The sequence below is a fragment of the Monodon monoceros genome, unplaced genomic scaffold (genome assembly GCF_005190385.1).
Source record: "Monodon monoceros isolate NGI ecotype Baffin Bay Population unplaced genomic scaffold, NGI_Narwhal_1 Super_Scaffold_20, whole genome shotgun sequence".
In the NCBI taxonomy this organism is placed as follows: domain Eukaryota; kingdom Metazoa; phylum Chordata; class Mammalia; order Artiodactyla; family Monodontidae; genus Monodon; species Monodon monoceros.
The window spans coordinates 5,685,061-5,703,443 of record NW_021703777.1 but is presented as its reverse complement, the minus strand read 5'-3'; the positions used below and the strand labels follow the sequence as shown (position 1 = coordinate 5,703,443).

General features: G+C 44.0%; 2 protein-coding genes across 5 annotated transcripts in view; one reads left to right on the top strand and one right to left on the bottom strand.

Moving 5' to 3' along the window:
• The window catches only part of MARCH1 (membrane associated ring-CH-type finger 1), a 324,508-nt gene that overhangs the window by 296,822 nt on the left and 9,303 nt on the right, over positions 1-18,383 (top strand). For both annotated transcript variants that reach the window (XM_029234568.1, XM_029234569.1), the window contains one exon: positions 15,327-15,474. In XM_029234568.1, the coding sequence (XP_029090401.1) occupies positions 15,327-15,474 (148 nt within the window). The remainder of the gene's footprint in view (positions 1-15,326; positions 15,475-18,383) is intronic.
• Positions 4,259-18,383, bottom strand: part of TMA16 (translation machinery associated 16 homolog) — a 62,880-nt gene continuing 48,755 nt past the window's right edge. The window contains exon 12 of one of the 3 annotated variants that reach the window (XR_003795451.1): positions 4,259-5,888. The gene's annotated coding sequence lies outside the window, so the exon portion shown is untranslated. Of the gene's footprint in view, positions 5,889-17,499; positions 18,110-18,383 lie in introns of those variants that run through there. The other 2 variants (XR_003795450.1, XR_003795452.1) reach the window with 2 other exon arrangements.

Genomic DNA, 18,383 nt, shown 5'->3' with positions numbered 1-18,383 from the left:
GGAAGATCCCACATGCCGCGGAGCAGCTGGGCCCGTGAACCATGGCCGCTGAGCCTGCGCGTCCAGAGCCTGTGCTCCGCAACGGGAGAGGCCACAACGGTGAGAGGCCCGCGTACCGCAAAAAAAAAAAAAAAGAAAAGAAACTGGAAGAGAATTGACCTCTTCACAATATTGAGATACACATGGCCGATGAGCTTATGAATGATTTTATTTCTGATTTACTTTTCTGTATTTTGTACATTTTCTATAATGAACACGCAGTTACATAAAAATAATAAACTACTGTAAAATAAAATCTGGGAGAGACATAAAAGCAGGTTTTTATATTGAAGGGAAAGGGGCTGTATCCAGAGAGAGAGAAGTTTAAAATAAACGAAAAGATACAATCACAGGGTGAAGGGTCATGGGGAATGATTCATTTGGACCGTGGAGGGACATTTTGTCTGCTTAAATAAGAGGAAAGGAAGTAAGCAGGGTATGATGCATTAAGTCTGAAGACAGGAAGTTAGGGGAGTTTACCCATGAGAGCATCAGTGTTCCCCAAAGTAGAAGTCATAGTAAGACCCACCTGTTAGCACGTCTGTCCATCCAGAGGAGAGAAAACTGGTAGCAGGAGCTGCTGCTTCATCACCCTCTCTCCGGTTCACCCTCCACAGAGCTACAAGAACGGGCTTTCTAAAACCCTAAACCCTAACCTCCTTTCCACCTCACCCTTGGGAAACTTGCTTAAACTTGGCCCAGCTTCAAATCCATGGTCTGGGATGGTCCACATCTTCCTCCTGCTTTCTGCAGGTACCGGCAGCTTATTTTCCCTATTTTTACACACTCTGTCCATACAGGCTATCTCACTTCTGTTCATATAAATCTGACCTCAAAAATCAGCCACTTTGTAGGTTTTTGTCCCCAGATACACTCAGCATTTGGTGAGTGCAGTAGCAGGAGAGGAATCTCATCATGAAGCCAGGGCTCCGCCCTCTCCCCCAGCCACTCCCGGACTCTCTCCATCCCCCCATCCCCACGCCTCCTCGGAAGGACAGACAAGCTCTTCGTTGTCTCCCTCAAAGAGAGCAGCCCATATTCCCGTCTTGCCCCTAGGTTCTTCATGACCATTTTGGTTTTTTTTTTTTGGTTTTTTTGTTTTTTAAAATAATTTATTTATTTTTGGCTGAGTTGGGTCTTTGTTGCTGTGCTTTCTCTAGTTGCGGCACAGGCTCGGTAGCTGTGGCACCCGGGCCTAGTTGCTCCGCGGAATGTGGGATCTTCCCGGCCCAGGGCTTGAACTCGTGTCCCTTGCATTGGCAGGCGAATTCTTAACCACTGCACCACCAGGGAAGTCCCTTGTTTTTTTTTTAAGATTCCATATATATGTGTTAGCATACGATATTGGTTTTTCTCTTTCTGACTTAGTTCACTCTGTATGACAGACTCTAGGTCCATCCACCTCACTACAAATAACTCAATTTCATTTCTTTTTATGGCTGAGTAATATTACATTGTATATATGTGCCACATCTTCTTTATCCATTCATCTGTTGATGGACATTTAGGTTGCTTCCATGTCTTGGCTGTAGTAAATAATGCTGCAATGAACATTGAGGTGCTTGTATCTTTTTGAATTATCTCCTGAGCAGATATATGCCCAGGAGTGGGATTGCTGGGTCGTATGGTAGTTCCATTTTTAGTTTTTTAAGGAACCTCCATACCTACTAGAGAATGGACTTGAGGACACGGGGAGGGGGAAGGGTAAGCTGGGACGAAGTGAGAGAGTGGCATGGACATATACACACTACCAAACGTAAAATAGCTAGCTAGTGGGAAGCAGCTGCATAGCACAGGGAGATCAGTTCTGTGCTTTGTGTCCACCTAGAGGGGTGGGATAGGGAGGGAGACGCAAGAGGGAGGAGATATGGGGATATATGTATATGTATAGCTGATTCACTTCGTTATAAAGCAGAAACTAACACACACAAAAAAAGAGAGCAGCCCAGGCTCACGTCCTGTGTGTCTCGCTTTTCACTCCAACTAGTCGTGGAGAAATCTCTTTCAAACAGATTCCATGAAGGAAATCGGGAAGAACATTTTCTTCTTCTCCCCGAGTGTTAATGCGTCCGCGTCAGTCCCATGCCGCACATTCCCACGCTTTGGGTTGGTGCTCAAGGCTCTTCATCACCTGGTCGCATCCCGTCTCCCTTCCTCGCACTCACACAGAGTCTTTGCAGTTTCCTCAGACAAATCTGCCCCACACCACTCTAAATTGTCACCTAACCCCAAGTTCACCTCGTGCTCTTTCCCTTTGTCACACTACGCTCAAGCATCAAAAGGCTTTTATGATCTTTAGTGCAAGGGGATATTTAAATGGGACTATTAAACCTTCCTTCTTCATTGTCAATGGGGATAACTGAACTTCACCTCATTGTTTTGTTTTGTTCTGTTTTGTTTTGTTTGCGGTACGCGGGCCTCTCACTGCTGTGGCCTCTCCCGTTGCGGAGCACAGGCTCCGGACGCGCAGGCTCAGCGGCCATGGCTCACGGGCCCAGCCGCTCTGCGGCATGGAGGATCCTCCCCGACCGGGGCACGAACCCGTGTCCCCTGCATCGGCAGGCGGACTCCCAACCAGTGCGCCACAAGGAAGCCCCCCACCTCATTGTTTTTATAAGAACACATTACTGGAGTTACGTTAGATTGTCTTACCATTTAATTTGTGTCCATTTGCGGGGATTCAGTGGTGCTAGAGAAGTTGATAGTGAATCTGCTGCACAGAAAGGTGTTTATTTTCAAAAATTTAATAACTGGGAATGAATGACATAGAGAAAGAAGCAGGGCCAACCCATTTTTATTTGATTTCCATAAAGATGGGGGGGAAATGACAGACTATTAAATAAGAACTTTTGAATAAGAGCTTCTTTCATATTCACTTCTCACTCTTAAGCTCCAGGAAGGGAAGTGGAATCTGTTCTAGAATGTGAACAATTTTCACGTGTGTCCCAAGAAATTCCACACACACAGCAGTCAGACCTAAGGGATCATTTCAGGAAACAGACGCCTTGGCAAGGACCTGAACACACCATTTTGGTGTCCTCGAAACTGAAAGGAGATGCTTAGCCACCCAAAAGCTTTCCCTGATCAAAGCAACTTCTTCATAAAATGGAGGAAAACTAGGGCTTCCCTGGTGGCGCAGTGGTTGAGAGTCCGCCTGCCGATGCAGGGGACACGGGTTCGTGCCCCGGTCTGGGAAGATCCCACATGCCACGGAGCGGCTGGGCCCGTGAGCCATGGCCGCTGAGCCTGCGCGTCCAGAGCCTGTGCTCCGTAACGGGAGAGGCCACAACAGTGAAAGGCCCGCGTACCACAAAAAAAAAAAAAAATGGAGGAAAACTAGATGTGGGGCTGGTAGGATGGGAACAGTTGCTTTTCTTATAAAGATGCTGTTATATGAGCATCTCCATGACAACACGAGCAAGCATCACGCATTCTCTCCCACCACCCAGAAGGCTGAGAAGCAGCATTTGGGATTGGAACCCACTCTAGGTTCTGCAAATGAGGAAATCTGGTCAGTTGTGGTTGCAGAGTTATTCTTCATTTCCCAAACTTGTCAAGTCCCCAGACCACAAGTTTCATTTCCAGCCTGTAGAGATTCTGTGTACCTCTCATCCTTCCCCGGTCCAGGGCTTCCTTATTTTGTAAAAAGTGGATGTACCCAGTACTATTAAACCAATTCAAGGGAGAGCAGTTTAAAGCAAGGGCTTTTAATCCAGAAAATGTCTCAGACCTCTTTGAGAATCCAATGCAAATTACAGACTTCTCCCCAGAAAAAGGAAATACACACAGCATTTTACATACAATTTAGAGAATTTATATATAGGCAAACCATTTTATTGTGCTTCACTTAATTGCACTTCACAGATACTGCATTTTTTACAAATTGAGGGATTGTGCCGACCCTGCATCAAGTCTACTGGCAACATTTTTCCAGAAGCATTTGCTCACTTTCTATCTCTGAGTCACACTTTGGAAATTTTCGAAATATTTCACACTTTTTCAACATTATTATATTTTTGTGGTGATCTGTGATCCGTGATCTTTGATGTTACTATTGCAGAAAGATTAAAACTCACTGAAGGCTCAGATGATGGTTAACATTTTTTATGCATAAAGTATTTTTTAAAGTATGAACATTGTTTTTTAGACATAATGCTGTTGCACACCTAACAGACTGCAGTATAGTGTAAACATTACTTTGATATGTGCTGGCAAACAAGAAAACTTGTGTGACTCGCTGCTTTGTGATATTCACTGTATTGTAGCAGTCTGGAACTGAACCCACAACGCCTCTGAGGTGTGCCTGTACCCCTGAAAAGTCTGAAGAACTCTTCTCTCTAATAAGTCTTCAGTTTTAGGACAGAATTCTTAGCAAAAGATGAGTCGATCAAATGCCAAAAACAAGTTCAAAGGTAATATATTGAGCCAATTAATTATGCTTGATGTCAAAGTACTGATAAAACTGGTTTTAAAATATATTACCTAAAACACTATTTGTTTTATTTGTGTTATGATCTGCAAAATGTGAATCAATACTGAGAGAGATTAGCTGCCATTCAGGCTGAGGAGACCATGTATTTATCTGATTTATTTCAAATTTTTATCTGACTAAAATACCCTGAGAGTAAAAAACAACAGTAACAAAGACAACAAAAAAACTCAACCCAGTTACGTTATATACAACGTTCAGACATGAAAATAAGCATTGACCGTGGGCTGTCGTTAGAATCAGGCTGGCACTACTGCACCATAGCGATTCCGGGGAGAAACTTCTCTTTTTCTTTGTTGCCACCCAAAGGAATATTTTAGAAAGATAAGTACAGAAAACACACACACACAATAAAAGACATCTGGGAAAGGGATAGAAGCGCTTATGAAATGAAAGCCCATTATATCTGATTGATGGACAATTATACAGTCCCCTGTTCCAGCAAATACAGAAAAATCCACAATTATGACACCAATGTAAACTTCTTAAAAGAAGGAGTCTTGGCTACCTTGCTCCCTGACACCTAGAATAAATACCCGATACCTTGTGATGCTTCAACAGTTAGCTTCTGAATGATAAAAATCTACCACCCAATAAAGCCAGGAAAAAAAAAAATCTACTAAAACTTACTGTATTACCCTGGGTAAATCAATTCAGTTCTCTTGGCCTCAGTTTCTTGATCGAGAAAATGAGGAGGTGAAATGTGTCTTTTTTTAAACATATATATTTTTTATTGAAGTAGAGTTGATTTACAATGTTTCAGGTGTACAGCAAAGTGATTCAGGTATATATATACATATATATATACATATTTATGTTCTTTTTACAGATTCTTTTGCATTATAGGTTATTACAAGGCATTGAGTATAGTCCCTATGTTATACAGTAGGTCCTTGTTGTTTATTTTATATATAGTAATGTGTCTGTTAATTCCAAATCCAACACTGGGTCCTTTTAAAGTCTTCTAATTCCCCAGCCTCTGGCTCTGCTTAGCACGCAGGCAGTTTCTCCCAAGTGCAAGGCCACGATCGTTTAGGCACAAGCTGGTACCTGGCCTGTGAAGACCCCGTGTGCACTGTGGATACTCACTAAAGAGAAACAGGCTTCTGGGGAGAACACTGCGGACAGCAGGGCGAGTCCCAGGGTCCCAGGCGAGGGCTTGACTCTGTGGGGAAGAGGTGACGTGCCATCTTATGAGATGTAGCCCAACTTTCTTCCTGTTTTCTTGTTGAAGTCTCAGCCTATAATTAAGTATCCCCTGGACTCAGCACCCTAGATTTCTCCACTGGTTCAACATGCCTGAAGCAGTAACACACTCTTAGTGTTTCCAGAATGTGCCGTATGATATTTTCTCCATAACCTTTGAGGGAAAACGGACAAGCAAGTTTGGTTAATTTTTTTTTTTTTTTCCGGTGCGCGGGCCTCTCCCTGTTGTGGCCTCTCCCGTTGCGGAGCACAGGCTCTGGACGCGCAGGCTCAGCGGCCATGGCTCACGGGCCCAGCCGCTCCGCGGCACGTGGGATCTTCCCGGACCGGGGCACGAACCCGTGTCCCCTGCATCGGCAGGCGGACTCTCAACCACTGCGCCACCTGGGAAGCCCCCTGGTTAAATATTTTTAAAGTAACTTTGTTTAAATGCATCTATTAATTCTTTAAGTAGTTTGTGTTCTTACATGACAACATGTTATTCAACCCAGATATGGGGTGGGTGGAATATTTTCACTCTTGTGAAAAAGTATTAGAAATTACAGCTCCTCTTTAAAATATTTCTCTGGGTTTCTTTTTCCCCTCAAGGAAGCTATTCTCAGACTTCAACACACATAAAAATCACTTGGAGTGCTTAAGAATGCAGATACCTAGGTTCTACCCCTAGATATGGATCTGGACAGAGCCTAGGAAATCACCTTTTAGCTATTACCATAGCAATTCCAATGCACATGTTCCCCAGAACCACATTGTATATCTCCCCTCTAGAGAGGACACCTATAAAATAAGCCTGTGTCCGTTTCTTTATTTTCCGCTATAATCCCTTCATCTGTGATATTTTTGCGCCCTCTAGTGGATGATTTCACTCAGCTGACTTTTTCTGTATTACAAATGCCTTGCTCAAAACTTTTAGGAAATTCCATCTCTCGTGAACTCCTTGAAACAGTGGGAAATCAAGAAAAGGCTCATAAGAAAAATTGCTTCAAGGAACATGAGATTCATATAGTTAGATATACATTTAATGTGTAATATACATACATATTATATAGGGAAAAATTTAATCCTGATCAAGTTGGCTGAATATGGCTAATCTGTTTTATTAAAAGATTTTAGAAACCTTGGATTGACTGGCCACAGTATTTTTAGGCCATTTATACCTGTAAGATTAATATTGTCACACACCAGTTTCCTAATACGCTCCTTCCAGCAAATCAGTACGATAACTTGGATCTTCCTGACTGCTCCCTTCTGGGCATCTCTTTAGAACCTACTGGCCCTTCTGACACCTCTCGTGTTGGCTTCTACGGTCGACAGCTCTTTTCCAGATCCTGAAAGCTCTGGATGTGTTTTGCACATTGTGGCTTTCATCTCACTGAAGAACTTTGCTTACTGATGCTATCACTTCCAGAGTCACAAATTCAGTTGCCCACAGGCACCAAGCAGGTGACACAGATGAGTGGGTGGGCAGGGTGTAAACCAAAGACTGGTGGAGACTAAAGCAAACTGAGTTTGTTACATTTCAAGGAATTCAAGAATAATTATAATTTTATAAAGCCCACTGTGGGCCTAATTAAACATCTGTGAACTGCATGAAACTTTGTTTCATAAACCAGCTAAAGATCCCTGATTTACTTGACAGCTTACGAAGTGCTAACTGTGTATGGATATTATGCTCATATAATTCTAACCACAACCCTTTACAAGGGATAGTTCCACATCCCAGTTGTACCATCCAGGAAACGAGGGCTTAGGAGGTAGTTTCCTCGCCCCAAGTCAGACAGGTGAGGTTCCCTGGCCCAGGCTCTAATCCACGGTGCCAGACCCGAGTCTGCATCCTGTCACTTCACTCCAGGGCCTCTCTGAGCAGCGGGCTTCCAGCTTTTTCCGCCTGAATGTCCCAATGTGCTCCCCTCCCACCACCTCGGACCCCCTGCTTCCCGCCCAGACCCCCTGCTACCCAGGCTCTTCGCAACGTCTTCTGTTCCCTTGGCCTCTGATTCTGCTGGTGTCTTTGCATTTGGGCAGTTTCTCATCAGGTAGCTGACGCCTCTCTAAACCAGCGCTGGGCTGGTTACAATTCTTAGTAACTTACTATCCCATTGGAAATGAATGTGACAAGCATGTCAGTATAATGTATTTGTACTGCTATTGTTTTAAATAGGTGCACGTTTTCCTCAAGTTTTAAAATATTTCAGTAATGCTCGGATTTTTGTTACAAGTGGAATTGGCCCTACTATAACACCCCCTACCTTTCTACTCAATTGAACCGTTCCAGGTACCACTGTGAATCCTGTAAAATGATGGGAGATGTCTGGGTAAAGCCCTGTTGTGTCAGCTGGCCTCAAAACATGTTTTTGAAAAGCAAACAGTAAGAGTCATTATATATAGAAATCCAAGTGAATTACCTTTGAGGAAAAAGAGCCATTTCTTTACTTATCCATTCTCAGGTAGCCGCTTGGGTTTTACGATCCTGAAGACAGAACAGCAGCCCTGGGGCATGTTTCCCACCAGGCTGCCTCTCGTGGATTACATTACTTGGGGAAGACACAGTTACAACCGCACGCTCGCATCAGTGCTGTAGTTTATGTGGAATATTTGAGTCCCTTTAACCTTCTGTGAAAACTGTCACCGAAAACAGTATTTCTTTAGGTGGCTTTAACATAACATTTTGATTTGAATTTCCAGACAAAAAGAATGAGAAGTTACTGGGACATACATTGCAACCTGTGATATATTCTCCAGTCCTAACAATAAAGGGTGTATTGTTGTACAGTCTTTCAACAAGAGAGTCCACCTAGGATACGCACAGAAATTCATTCACTTGCCCTTCTTTGTATAAACAGTCAACAAAAACAAACTGTATTTCTCTGCTATGAGAGCCAATATTCAGAAAAATCTATTTGTACTTGGAAAACAGATGGGGGTGGGGCGCTTTGACTGCCTTAATTCTGCAAAATGACCAAATCCCAACTCATCCCCACCCCCCATCGATGGTATCAACATGAAGGTAAAAGCAACCAGAGTGGGCTTCCCTGGTGGCGCAGTGGTTGGGAGTCCGCCTGCCGATGCAGGGGACACGGGTTCGTGCCCCGGTCCGGGAAGATCCCACGTGCCGCGGAGCGGCTGGGCCCGTGAGCCGTGGCCGCTGAGCCTGCGCGTCCGGAGCCTGTGCTCCGCAGCGGGAGAGACCACAACAGTGAGAGGCCCGCGTACCGCAAAAAAAAAAAAAGCAACCAGAGTCTCACTGGCTGAGGTGCTGTGGTGCTGCAAGGTCCAAGTTATGATAACCGTTTGTTGAGTTCTTTCCAAGTGCCTGATACCTTTCTCACTATGTGCATTAGCTCACTTAAACTTGACCCTGTACTGTAGTACTATTCTTTTTTTAATTGGAGTATAGTAGAGTTGATTTACAATGTTGTGCTGGTTTCTGGTGTACAGCAAAGTGATTCAGTTATACATATGTATCCTTTTTCACATTCTTTTCCATGATGGTTTATTACAGGATATTGAATATTGTTCCCTGTGCTGTACAGTAGGACATTGTTGTTTATCGATTTCATAGATAAAATATGGTAACCATAATTCTGTTTTCTATGACTGTGAGTCGGTTTCTGTCTTATAAATAAGTTCATTTGTATCACTTTTTAGATTCTACATATAATCATATACCATATGATATTTGTCTTTTTCTGGCTTACTTCACTTAGTACGATAATCTCTAGGTCCATCCATGTTACTGCAAATGGCGTAATTTCATTCTTTTTTATGGTTAATTCCATTGTATATCTGTACCACATTTTCTTTATCCATTCATCTGTCAGTGGACACTTAGTTTGCTTCCATGGCTTGGCTATTGTAAATAGTGCTGGTATGAACATCGGGGTGCATGTGTCTTTTCGAATTAGCATTTTCTCCAGCTATATTCCCAGGAGTGGGATTGCTGGATCAGATGGCAACCCTATTTTTAGTTTTTTGAGGAAACTTCATACTTTTCTCCATAGTGGCTGCTGTAGATACTATTCTTATCACCATTTTACAGGTAAGGAAATGGAAGGACAGAGGATTAAAGTAACCCAGCCCAGGGCACACAGCACGTAGTGGCAGAGCCCTCATTTTTAGCAGACATGCTTGGACTACGGACCAAGTGTGCTCTCGGTGATGGAGTCAGTGAGGTCTGGTATGTGTGCTGGGACCTTACCTGCCCAGAGGCTTCTGTTAACCAAGGCTGAAAACTACTTCTACTTATAAGGACTCCCAGAGCTGAAGAACCTGTGTTATTATTCCCTCCATGTCCAGGTAATACCCATTACTCAGTAGTTCTGGATGCCAAGGGTGGTAGCAAATGAAGCCATTGATTCCATGTTCCCAAGTATTCCTCTTCTTTGTGGGAAAATTTGTAAACCACTTTTCAGTAAGACCGCCACTTGCTTGCAGTGTTATCTTTCCTGCCCTGCATGTCAATGACTACCTCCCCCAACTCCGGATCAACATGGGCTCCAAATGTCCTGCAATCAGAGCTGGCAATCCCATAGTTACGTTTCAGCGGGAGACTTCACAGGTTCACCGCACATGCCCACACTCACTGTTCCTGCTTGCGAGTTCTTTGGATGTGGGTCCCAGACCCTGCTGCAGCGTGAGGCCATTTCCTCTTGTCCTGTTACCACGGGAAATGGAGGAGCTGCATTCAATGAGAAATGTATAATACCCCTTCACGTGGGACCATGCATGAACGATGCTAAGTAGTAATTATTGGTGGACCAAAAGGGAAGAGAACACTATGGGGGGGAGAGAGTTTTTCCAGGAGATTGCGGTAGACCCACAGAACATTTATGGATGTCACATTTGAGGTTTTGACTCTTAGCAAGAAAACCAGGCAGTCTGTGTACCTGGTTATTTGTAATTCTATTGAGGGACCAGCTCGCATCGTGTACACTTTCTGACTGGTGTCCATTGTGAGACGTCTAGAGGCTTAGATTTTGGTTTGTTCATGTGGGCGCCCAGGCACTGAGCCACGTCAGCCAAATGGCCTCCTCCTTTCATTAATGTCACACTGACAAGTCCCATGTTGATCCTGATGCTCCTAGGGAAGCTCTTTAAGAACCTCTGCCCCATAGATAAACAACAATGTCCCACTGTATAGCACAGAGAACCATATTCAATATTCTGTGATAAACCATAATAGAAAAGAATATTAAAAAAGGAATGTGTATATATGTATAACTGAGTTACTTTGCTGTACCACAGTAATTAACGCAATGCTGTAATTCAACTATACTTCAACAAAAACATTAAAAAAGCATTCTCATTAGGCAGTGCTTTTGAATTTGTATTTTAGGACAGAAGGCAAATACAAGTAATTTAAATTAGAACACTTGCTCAGTTTCATCTCGCTAGAGCAAACGGCGAATTTCACAGAAACAGTATCTGCGTCAATTTTGGCTCCAGTTTGGAAGTCTTTTCAGAACGATCTAATTGTATATTTCTAAGTTGAATAACGGAGTTCTATTCAATTCTCTCTGTCGTTGAGGGGTCTGGATAAGGGATCAAAGGCTAAGGACGGTAAAACAGGTGCCAGAGACCCAGGGATCCTGTAAAGGGAAGCGAGGTCCCGGGCGCTAAGATTATGAAGCTGGTGTTGCAGGTGAAGGGAACGAGCGGGCCGAGGAGGGCAAGGGCTGGCGAGGAAAGAGGCCCAGGCGCTCAAGGCAGCCTCCCCTCCCGCCCTGCTGCGTCTGCTCACTTCCACCAGCTCCTCTGAGACCCCCTGCAGACAAGTGTCCGCTTAAAACTGAGCACCCAGGAGGCTCCCTCCCCTTAATGCTCCACAGGTCGGGGGTGGGGGGGGTGGGGGGGTGGGGTTTCACAACGGACACGTGGTCTGTGGGCATAAGCACACATTACTTTATAAAACTGGGCAGGGAAGCCCGATGCTATGTGCATTTGTGCAGATTAGCGCTGTACTATCACAAAATCTTTTGCAAACTGATGGTGTTGAATTTTAGCATCCCAAATAATAAGTATTTGCCCTTTCGTGACAACTTTGTTAAAATAAGATTTCTATCTTTGCCTTCTCGATCCACTTCTCACTGTGGGGCTTGCGAAACTTATTCAAACTTTGTATATAAACCTGAAAGTACAAAAATGTGGACGAACATTTTATGAAATTGACGTTTCAGTGAATGCCTGGTGCTGGGTATCGTGTGCAGTGATATGATCGTCCGGAGGAGGGGGCTGTGGTACCGCGTTTACTCGTGTGCTGTCTGGTGAATTCCTGAGTGGTCCCTGAGACGATTTGTAAAGGAAAGTAGCAACGTTTGCTGGTCCTTTTACACTCCACTTCTTAAAACGCTGCTGAGATTAGGAAGTGACAGCTTCAGAGCTCCTATTGTCTGGAACTAAAAGGAGTTTGGTTCATCCCTGTCAGCCCCGCTGATATTTTTCTATTTGAGGCTCATTACTTTTGAAGAATGTGTTTCAGCCACTTCATCAAAACGCGCCTTAGATTGAAGAAGATTCACTTTTTTTTTTTTTTTTTTGGCGGTACGCGGGCCTCTCACTGTTGTGGCCTCTCCCGTTGCGGAGCACAGGCTCCGGACGCGCAGGCTCAGCGGCCATGGCTCAAGGGCCCAAGCCGCTCCACGGCGTGTGGGATCTTCCCGGACCGGGGCACGAACCCGCGTCCCCTGCATTGGCAGGTGGACTCTCAACCACTGCGCCACCAGGGAAGCCCGAAGATTCACTTTTGAAACGTTCTTCCCAAAGCCAGACTTACAAGTGAGGGTTGATTTGGTATGAATATTTCAGTATGAAGGTATTGCCATCTGCTTGGAACGTTTAGGAAATTTGAACATGTAAAGCTGCCCTTCTGCACCATCCTGCACTTTTTATCTGGTTATACTGGATTCGGAGGTAATCCAAGAAATAGTTATTAAATCACAAAATGCTATTGCCAAATAATAATCTGTTCTATTATCACACAAATTATTCAGATTAACATAATAAATCAATAACAAAATGAAATTTTAAAAATCAATCTTTCACACCTGTGATGTGAAGTTTTGATAAAAGCTAAGATGCACATCCTGAAATCTTCTCAATTCAATATTGATTAATTAAAAATAGATTTTAGATTGAAGCATCTGGTTTCCCCGTAGCTTCATCACTAAGATTTTTCCATTATTTACTTAGAATAATATATAACATATAGTTTGTTGGAAAAGAAAGTCCAAGATGAGGTACGAATGGTTAGTTGGCTCTAACAGACTCTGTAAGGAAAACTCTGTGATGACTAACCGGCCAGCAAGAGAGGAACGGATAGTGTTTGTAAATAAAACATTTATTTCTCTAAAATGTTTAAGAAGCTTTCTAGAGGGTCATGATCAGACTCTAAGCATTGTGCTCTCTTACAAATGAAGTGATAGGACCTTCACATTCAGACCGGAAGGGAAGTTAGGAGGTTTCCATTTGATCCTATCAGGAATGGCATTTGACAGCCAGGAGCAGAGGCCTGAGAAATAATGGCTCAGTCAGACGGGGCTTTCTTTCCCTCGCATATGACAGGCAGCTGGGCGTGAGCTGTGGCCGATTGGCTGAGGTCTCTCCGATTCTCAAGACTTTTCCTCAAGGTTGCAAGATGACTGTTGGGGCTTTTACCATTAATTAGGAATTCCTAATTAATAGCAAAGGAGAGAAAATGAAGGAGGAAGGGGCAATTCCTGTGTCAGGAAGACAAAAACTCAGCATCCCGGGAGATAGCCACTCACATGTCACCGGTAGGAAACAGTCCTTGTCACCTCTGCCAGGAAGGTGGGAAAGTAGCTTCAGCTGGCACAGTGCCAACCCTCAGAGGCTTAGTCTGTTAATGCAGGAAAAGGAGGAGTGTATTCTCCACCACACCTCTCTGTCACATCTCTGACTCTAAGGAAGATGAGGCACCTGGGCCCGGAAAGACCGAAGGCTTCACCCATGTCTCAGAGCTGGTGGCAGAGCCAGGGCTTCATGGAGCATGATGGTGGGGTGGGATGGGAAAGGAGTGTGTCTTCGGAAGCTCTAAGAATTCTGCTTTAGCAAGAGCATAACAGGTAAAGAATGTGACGACTCATAGCAGCACTATTCACACTACCAGCCAAGATATGCAAGCAACCTAAATGTCCATCGACAGAGGAGTGGGTAAAGAAGATGTGATACACACACACACACACGCAATGGAATACTCCTCAGCCATAGAAATAATGCTGTCTGCAGCAACATGGATGGACCTAAAGATTATCATACTCAGCGAAGTAAGTCAGACAGAGACAAATATAATATGATATCACTTATATGTGGAATCTAAAAAAAGATACAAATGGACCTATCTACAAAACAGAAATAGACACACAGAACTAGAAAACAAACTTTTGGTCACCAAAGGGGATAGGGTGGGAGAATGGATAAATTAAGAGTTTGGGATTAACAGATACACACTACTATATAGAAAACAGATAACAAGGACCTACTATATATCACAGGGAGCTATAATATCTTGTAGTAATCTATAATGGAAAAGAATCTGAAAAAGAATATATATATATACATTTACATATATATAAAACAGAATCACTTTGCTGTACACCTGAAACTAACACAATACTGTAAATCAACTATACTTCAATTTTTAAGAAAAAAGAATGTAAAGAATCATGGATTACTGAAATAATCCATGACCTAATAAGATCATAGTGGTTTGATTTTCCTATAGAAATGTGCAAAGAAAACTAAAGATCAGATCCTAGCACAGTAATCAGGTGAGTGTCGCTGTCAAGGCGCTAAAATTGTTTGAGAGCAAAACTTCCATCTGAGAGCCTATTACTTCAAAGTAAGTAATGGAGACGTTCCCTCACGTAATCCTTGACTTCTTACTATAAACACTATGGCCCTCCCCCTTCCGAAGGCGGAGGGGGCAGCCCTCAACTTTCTGAGGAGTGTGACTTGGGGACAGTGGTTGTGACAGTAGTGGCAGCAGAAAAGCAAGGCTGCTCTGGAGGGGGCTGCAGCTGACCTTCTCCCATTGCCGGGAGGATAAAATGTGTCTTCTAGAAGAGCTGTGAACAGATGTTGACTTTCTCTCACAGATACCATTCAGCCATTCAAATACTTGTTGACACATTCAAGAATGCAACACTCTATCAGGTTATGTATTAATCCAAGAAGAGACTATGTATTACTGCTTATAACCTAGGACCACAGAGAAGTAATATGCAGACACCTGAGTGGAAATTTATGATTTCTGAAAATTGAACAGTATTAAAACTGGCCCCTTCGTGTTACAGACAAGGGATACAGGGTAGCAAACCAGGAATGACCTAATTTAATTCATTTGGAGAATAGGAATTTTTTTTTCATTTTAATGTATGCTTAAGTTGTTATAACTCCACGGGTTATGATTTCAGATCTTTTCAAACACAAAGACTTATGTGAATATTATAGTGTCATCTAAAATGACAGCTCTTCAATGTTTTCCCTCGATTCATGATTTATGCCTGGGGTATAAATGGGGAGCAACATTTACGGGTTGGGGATTCAGTTGTGTGTGATTCATTTGTCATTGCAGTGGGAGAAACTGCAGATGACCAGGAGTGAGAGGAGGAAGATATTCTGCTCTGTCACCTTCCACGTCATTGCCATCACCTGCGTGGTCTGGTCTTTGTACGTGTTGATTGATCGGACAGCAGAGGAAATCAAGCAAGGCAATGATAATGGTAAGAGCATGTGTCCATTCTCTTTCCCTCTTGGATCCCGAGACAGGCAGGGAAGATGTTTCCCAGAGCACATTGGGTGCACGAGCAACACCCAGTACTGGCGACGGAGTCTGCTCCAGTTATGTTATTTATTTTAAATCCCAGATTTTTTTTTTTGACTGTGTCAGGTCTTCGTTTCTGTGCGAGGGCTTTCTCTAGTTTTGGCAAGCGGGGGCCACTCTTCATCACGGTGCGCAGGCGTCTCACCATCGCGGCCTCTCTTGTTGCGGAGCACAGGCTCCAGACGCGCAGGCCCAGTAGTTGTGGCTCACGGGCCTAGTTGCTCCGCAGCATGTGGGATCCTCCCAGACCAGGGCTCGAACCCGCGTCCCCTGCATCGGCAGGCAGACTCTCAACCACTGCGCCACCAGGGAAGCCCTCCGGTTATGTTATTGATGACCGCTCGGACTATAAAGCACTGAGCATACAGGGTTCCCAAGCTGAGAAATAAGATTTATCAAGTAAACCTTAGTGGGGGAGAAATATACAGAGGCCATGCACCACTTTAGGCTTTTCAAGGAGCTGATAAGTATCAGGTTCTGCCTGATGGGAAAAGGCAAACAGTGGTAAAAATAGAAGGTCTTTCATTGTATTTAATTCACCCCAGTCACGGCTTCTTGTAACACACAAATAAGATGGCAATTAGCAGAGATGTGTTACAGCTTATTAATTGGCACGCTATAATTTGATAGAGTAGATTAACACTGCAGTTTGAAATATTTGCCGGCGCTAAGTTTGATTGTGAAGGATGGTATCAAGTCTGCAAAGCGAGATGTCTTAAAACCACTGAGGCATGTTGTAACATTTTCAATGGATAGGTCCTTCAAAAACGGGAGCAAAAATGGCTTATCTTCACCTCCGTACCCAGTTCTGTTTCCCAGCAGGTTCTGCTGGCTTTTAGCCTGTAGCCTAAATCATAGCAGGTAAAACAGTGAGGAATATTCCCCTAGCCTCCCCCTGGGGGGGGAATATAAATATTATATAGAAAACCAGCAGTGAATTTGGAAGGAGAACTTGTTCAGATGATAAGACTAAGTTTGTGTCTCCCTCAAGAAAAGAAGGTGAAAGAAAGAACAAGATGAGAGGCAGTGAGGGAAAAAAGGAAGGAGGAAAGGAATTTTTTTTTAAATTATTTGTTTTTGCTGTGTTGGGTCTTCGTTTCTGTGCGTGGGCTTTCTCTAGTTGTGGCAAGCGGGGGCCACTCTTCATCACGGTGCGCGGGCCTCTCACTGTCGTGGCCACTCTTGTTGCATAGCACAGGCTCCAGACGCGCAGGCCCAGTAGTTGTGACTCACGGGCCTAGTTGCTCCGCGGCATGTGGGATCTTCCCAGACTGGGGCATGAACCCGTGTCCCCTGCATTAGCAGGCAGATTCTCAACCACTGCGCCACCAGGGAAGCCCAGGAAAAGAATTTTTTAAAGGAGAGGTTTCTGTCTTCTGTGTCTCTTTGTTGGAAGTCACAAAAGCAGGGGGGAGGGCCCCCCTTCTCGTGCTCCTTGGGTGCTGCTTCTGGGCAGAACAGGGCTGGGCTCAAAAGGACCGGGACCCCAGACCCCCCCGGGATGTGTTTTATGTAGCTGGAGCATGTGTGTGGCAGGGGTTCTCCAGAGTGTGTCCTTCTGTTTTTTTGTTTTGCGGTACGCGGGCCCCTCACCATTGCGGCCTCTCCCGCTGCGGAGCACAGGCTCCAGATGCGCAGGCTCGGCGGCCACGGCTCACGGGCCCAGCCGCTCCGCGGCATGTGGGATCTTCCTGGACCGGGGCACAAACCCGTGTCCCCTGCATCGGCAGGTGGACTCTCAACCACTGCGCCACCAGGGAAGCCCATACCATATACTTTTTAAAGTTATTTTCAGGTTTTTAAAAATATTTATTTTGGGCTGCGTCAGGTCTTCGTTGCGGCACGCGAGATCTTTTGTTGCGGCATGTGGGCTCTTCATTGCGGCACGCAGGCTTCTCTCTAGTTGTGGCACATGAGCTCCAGAGCGTGTGGGCTCAGTAGTTGCGCCATGCAGGCTTAGTTACCCTGTGGCATGTGGGATCTTAGTTCCCCAATCAGGGATCAAACCTGCATCCCATGCACTGGAAGACGGATTCTCAACCACTGGACCACCACGAAAGTCCCTATTTTCAGTTTCTTAAAAGCAAGTGAAAATGAGATAGTTTTTATCTTTGGTGTTCAGAGCTTCTGAAATAGGAAGCAAGATCTTTATCACAAAGCAGTCCCCGTGGTTATTCCTACAGAGTCACTGACCAGAGGGACAGCTCCTGACCTGGGTAATTTCAAATGGGACCATGGTGACTTTTGTAAAAGTTTTTTAGTAGAAGTAAAAGTTTTTTAGTAGAAGACTCTCTGCACTTAAGTTCAAGTTGTGTTTAACACCTAACTTCCCGAAGTGCACATTTTCAGGTAGTGTGGGCATCTGTGTGTTATTTTAATCTTCCTTTGGCATTGGAACAGGGGGTGCTGATCCTGAATTGGCTTTTAAAGTTTTGGAAAAAACTGCTTTAAATCCATCTTGAAAACATTTGAGGAGGAACAAATTGCCTTCTTTAACCAGAGTGGAGGTCGAATATAAAACAGCATCTTCTGAGCTGTAATTAATAACAGGAAAACAAAACAAAAATAAATACATGGTACTTGAAACTTTAAGTTATCCATGTTGCCAACTCTAATTTGGGAGAACAATTACTCCTCCTGCCTTTCTTTACATATTCTAGAGGAATGTTCCAGGGTACTATCTGTGTGCTGAAAACAAATCACAAAAATACAGACCAAGAAAAACCAAGAAAACAAAAGTTATTTTTATTTGTTTAGTTATTTTGGGCTGCATTGTGTCTCCATTGCTGCACACGGACTTTCTAGTTG